Genomic DNA, 5,541 nt, shown 5'->3' on the forward strand with positions numbered 1-5,541 from the left:
TATACGACAGGCTTCTTTCAATTTTCGCCTACCAAATCTACTCACAAGGCTTTGGTTGGCCCGAGGCTATAGTAGAAGACACTTGCCCAAGGTGCCACGCAGTGGGAATGAACCCGGAACCATGTGGTTGGTAAGCAAGCTACTTACCACACAGCCACTCCTGCGCCTATAGCAGAAACATCTTTAATCATAAGTCTGCTCAGTTAAGGCTGATTGGGACTATATGGTAACAACCTGCCACCATGTCAAACAAAGGGAAGCATGGGAGAGATTTTATTATATGTGGGTAGAAAGGAGATAAGCAAATTGATAAGTTACTTACAAGGACGTGTACTGTCGGTTGGTGTGACAACTCGGTTAAAAATGGCATGTCGCCAGGATCCTCTGCGTGTCGGTGTTGCCATAACGGAACTTTGGTCATCAAAGGATGAACAAACTGAAGACGAAGCGCTCTCAGGGGACAGCTGAGCCATACTGCTGCCAGAGATGAGAAACCTAGAGAAAATAGAGAAATCATAGCTGACATGGTGTTTATATATAGGAGGAAAGCAGGGAATGAAAAAGAGATAGAGTGAGAAGTGAGAGAGATAGCTAGATAGAGACAAAGATAATGACATCTATTAAAAGATAACAGAGAGAGAGAGAGAGAGAGAAAAAGATGAAATGAGAGAAAGGAGGGAATAAGGAATGACTGTGTGTGGGAGTTATAGAAAATGTTTATAAAGTTGAAAGAGGAAGGAGAGAGAAATCGAGAAAGTTCACAAATGGAAAAATTTGCTGGATTAATAGACAAAAAAATATTGTTCAATTAACTGGCAACAAAAATGTTCTCCGATCAACAGGCATCAAAAAGTTCCTTGACTAACTAGGATTAAAAATGTCAGCCTAACATGTAACAAAAAGGTTGCAAGTGAACAAACCTACAAAATGTTGCTAGGTTAGCAAGTAGCAAAAAGTTTCCAGTTAACAAACAGCAAAAAAATTGCTAGGTTAACAGAAAACACAAAACATTACCTTTAACTTAGGCAACATTTTATGTCAGTTTAACAGGTAACAAAAGTTGTCAATGCAACAGAATAAAAGCTGCTAATCTACAAGATACCGTAATACAAATGGTTATTAATTCAGAAAAGTGGGGAAATTAAAGCTCATTTTTGCAGACACCAAAGGTTGTTACATTAATTTACAGGTAATCAATTTTGCAAATCAAAGGTTTGACAGTCAAAATAGTTAATCCAAGGAGCAGCTGAAGTTTCTAATCAGAAAAATTGACAAAATTCTTTCTTATTGAAAACATTGACAAAGTAAAAAAAAATGCTAATCCCCAAAAGCATTAAAATATTGCTATTTAATCTCAAAGGATAGAAAAGCACTGGTGCTAACCCAAATGACTGAAAAAAAAACATTGTTGCTAATCTAAAAGACTTGTAAAATGTAGCTGCAAATCTATGAGATTGAAAATGTTAATATAACAAGTTTGGAGGAGAAGAGGAAACAAAATTATAGCTAAGAGGATTGAAGAGAATATTGCTGCTAACCCAAAAGATTGGTGGGATGGTGGGCATTGTTGCTAATTCAATAGACCGGAAATAAAAATAGGAAAAAAACACAAAAAAAAACCATTGTTGCTAACCCCAAAAACATGGAGAAGAAAGAAAACATCATTGCTAAGCCAAAGGATCGACAAACACTGCTAATATATATAAAAAAAAAATTTTAATTGCTGATAATGCAAAAAATTGAAAAGCATTGTTGCTAATGCAAAAAGTTGCAAAACAATTCAGAAGACTGAAAAAAACCCATTGTTCAACCAAAAGATTGAAAAGTATTGTAACTAAACCAGTTATAAAACTAAACATTGAAGCAACAGAAAAGATGGCAAGTTCAAGAAACCACTCCAAGATGCAGATCTATAATGTCCTCCAGTTTTTATGCTTATTATGACATTAATACAGATTGTGTTTACTTCATCAAAGGAAGATGAATTGAAGTACTTTGATGTTGAGCTCTCCAAACTCATGGAAGAATATGAACTTAACACTGGAAGATTATAGAAGCCTCATCGATCACACAGTGACTATTTCCCTCTCAATAAATTGCTAACTCTTGGTATGGTACCTATTTGACTGCCAAGTAGACTAAGCCATTGAGAGTTGTGTTGTTCTTTAGTCCAAGGTCAACATTGGTTGAACAAAGCTGTGACTAAAATATTCCAGCTATGAATATCTAAGGCTGCTTTATTTAATGTATCCTTCCTTGTTTAAGACGGTAGGGTTCAGTTTGATGTAAATTTAGTAGTTATTTCTAGCAAGTTGAATGACTATATAGGAATTCTCTTGTTGACTTTAATGTTGTTATTTAGACCCTGTTCAAAAGTGTTTGAAACAAGCAATGATCAGGGGGTGCTTCAACTGTAGCTACCCAGATGTGAGGGAGATTTGGTTGCTATTTCTACAGATACTTTGATGTTGTTATTCCCAGATAATCCCAAGACAGTCTGAATGGTAGAAGCATTCAGTCTGTGGTCTAATATAGCAACCCAATCAAGTGAAAGATATTATGAGCTAGTGAGAGAGACTTTGTAACCACTTGATTTGTTAGAAATAGGAGTCAAATTTTCTTGCCATCTTAAGAAAAATATAAGGACACAAGAATAATATAGTTCTAGATACGTCTAAAACACAGGACGGTCATGGTTGGAATGCCTTTGATGATAAGCTTGTTCAGTGGAAGCTGACTTGGGGAAAACAAGAATAATAACTGCAAATAAGTGTCAAATAAACAGAACTATGCCAATGAATCCAAGCTGGTTGACTGATAAAAGTATATTGTTTCATGGTACATGGGACCTATTTTACAACTACACTGACTGAGCCATTTATAGCTGGATGTTTTTTCTCTAGATACAGCAGTGACTGGTGCTAACCAAAGCACCTCCTCAACCTAAGCAACACTAAAGAAATGTTATTCTGAGACACATTGTCAGGGACAGGATACTGTCTCATGACAGAAAGAATAAAATTTAAGTCTTTAATTTTTTGACTCCAAACTGTCCATTTTCTATTGCTTATATTTAAATTAAAACTTGCCACCATATTTTTATATAAAAACTCATTGTTCAGTTAGATTCCAAATACTGAGTTACTGATAATGTCTTACAAAGGCATATGGCCAGAAATTTAAGGGGTAAAGAGAACAGTTCATTACATCAACTCCTATACTTGACTGATATCCTATTTTATCAACCACCACAAAAGGATAAAAGGCAAAGTTGATCTTGGCAGAATTTGAACTCAGAGCATAACGAATCAGAACAAATACTGCAAGGTATTTTTTTTTTTGATGCTTTAATGACTCTGCTAATCCAAGCCTGCTCTTAAAATACCAGTTAATTATTTATTAAATCCTAGCTAATACTTGATTATTTTCAAAATTAATTATACATACAGGTAGTGCTCTCTTAAGGCATAGGTAAAATGTTCAGTTACCAGACGGGGAGGGATTTTGCATGTATAGGCCCATGGGTACAGTGATAAGTTACCTGGGAAACCCCTGTTATGTCTAGGAGTTAATGGGTAGGAGCTAATGGGTAGTTACCCCATAGAAACATGTCTAAGGGACCAAGGAAACCCTCATATGTCTAGGGGCCCATGAGTACAGACAGTGGTTACTTGGGGAAATCCAGACATTTTTAAGGGCTCATGGACACAGTGATCAGTAAACTGAGGAAACCCTCATGTGTCAAGGAGCCCAATGCTAAGTTTTGTATACAGGGGTTCTGTATGTAGGGACTCACATGGGCATTGCTTTTTCCGGGCAGGAGAAGGTATAATGCTATTTATAGAACCCTGTACATAGGCAGTGTATTCCACTGGAAATACGGTAATGAAAGGGTTAAACCTATAGCTGATTGGTTGACTGAGATAGTTGTTTGTGGGGGATGCACCTATTTGTTTACTGGTTTCATTGGACTGTGGCCATATTGGGACACTGCACTGAGGGAGTTTAGTTGAAGAAATTGATTCTAGTACTCATTTTTTAAATATGGGACCTATTTTCTCATTCTCTTTTGCTGAACTGTTATGTTACATTGATGTAAACAAACCAACACGTATTGTCGAGCACTGGGAGTGGGGGAGAGAATGGACACACACACACACAAGGATTCCACACATTTTGGTCAAACAAATTAACTTCCAAGGCATTGGTCATCTTGGTGCTATAGTAGAAGACACTTGCCCTAAGGTACTGTGCAGTGGGACTGAACTTGAAACCCCATGGCTGTGAAGCAAGCTTCTTAACCACACAGCCATGCCTGTGCCTAGTTGTATTTCTGTGATAGCAACAGAGGGATATTGAGAATTTCAGGCAGCTACAATACAATTTAAGTGGATGAAATGTCCAAATGTCAGTTGCGAAACTTAAACCCTGCCAAATTAACTCATTAACAAGGTAACAAGTTAATGAGAGAGCTCCTTCTGAGGTCGATTGAAATGCTAGAAATAGAAGCCAAATCTCTCTCAAATAACATCCCACTGTCATTGTTTTAAACAGACATAAGAATGGATGGAATATCAGTGTCATTTTAGGGTCCAAGCTGGTCAAACAGTTCCTTGTGTGATTAGTTGAAGTGCTAGAAATACAAGCCAAATCTCTCTCAAAACACATCCTATTATTGTGGATGCAGACAGACAAGACTAAGAATGGCTGAAGTATCAATTTTTCAGATGAGGGACCAAAACCCTGTCCAAATTAATTAACTAGGAAGGTAACAAGCCAGTGAGAGAGTTCTTCTTGCAAGGAACTGAAATGCTAGAAACAGCAGTCAAATCTCTCTCAAATCACATCCTACCTGCATGGATCCAGACAGACAGAAGACTGTAAAAATGGACAGTGTGTTGAAATGTCAGCTTATATAGACTGGCATCTTCCACCAAATCAACTAGCAGAGATAGTTATGAGGTAGGAATGTACCTATGTTAGTAGTCCCAGCTGGATGGCTGTACGAGCAACAACAAAAATACAAAGACATCACTGGTGATGTCAATAATAATTCCAGACAGTCTCAAGTTGGTCTGAATGGGTTTACTTGTTTGAGCAGTTAAACAGATAAAACAACAAGCATTCATTAAAGAGGCTGAACATCACCAATACACTCTCTCCCTGAATGTCCTTGACAACACAGTACATAACAGAGATTAAAGTCGTTGCCTAATAAGGAGATGACATGGCTCAAGGAAAGGTGGATGTGGGGGAGAAAGGGGAGATACAGATAGATAAATAGTATATATATATATATATATATATATATATACTCTTTTATTCGTTTCAGTCATATTTGACTGTGGCCATGCTGGAGCACCGCCTTTAGTCGAGCAAATCGACCCCAGGACTTATTCTTTGTAAGCCTAGTACTTATTCTATTGGTCTCTTTTTGCCGAATCACTAAGTTACGGTGACGTAAACACACCAGCAACGGTTGTCAAGCAATGTTGGGGAGGACAGACACAGACACACAAACATATATATATATATATATAT

General features: G+C 37.2%; 1 protein-coding gene across 1 annotated transcript in view; it reads right to left on the minus strand.

Moving 5' to 3' along the window:
• Positions 1–5,541, minus strand: part of LOC106879533 (TBC1 domain family member 1) — a 196,887-nt gene that overhangs the window by 47,522 nt on the left and 143,824 nt on the right. Inside the window, exon 9 of the mRNA XM_052969134.1 lies at positions 323–495. Coding sequence (XP_052825094.1) covers positions 323–495 — 173 coding nt within the window. The remainder of the gene's footprint in view (positions 1–322; positions 496–5,541) is intronic.

This window comes from Octopus bimaculoides, chromosome 7 (assembly GCF_001194135.2).
Source record: "Octopus bimaculoides isolate UCB-OBI-ISO-001 chromosome 7, ASM119413v2, whole genome shotgun sequence".
Classification (NCBI taxonomy): Eukaryota; Metazoa; Mollusca; class Cephalopoda; order Octopoda; family Octopodidae; genus Octopus; species Octopus bimaculoides.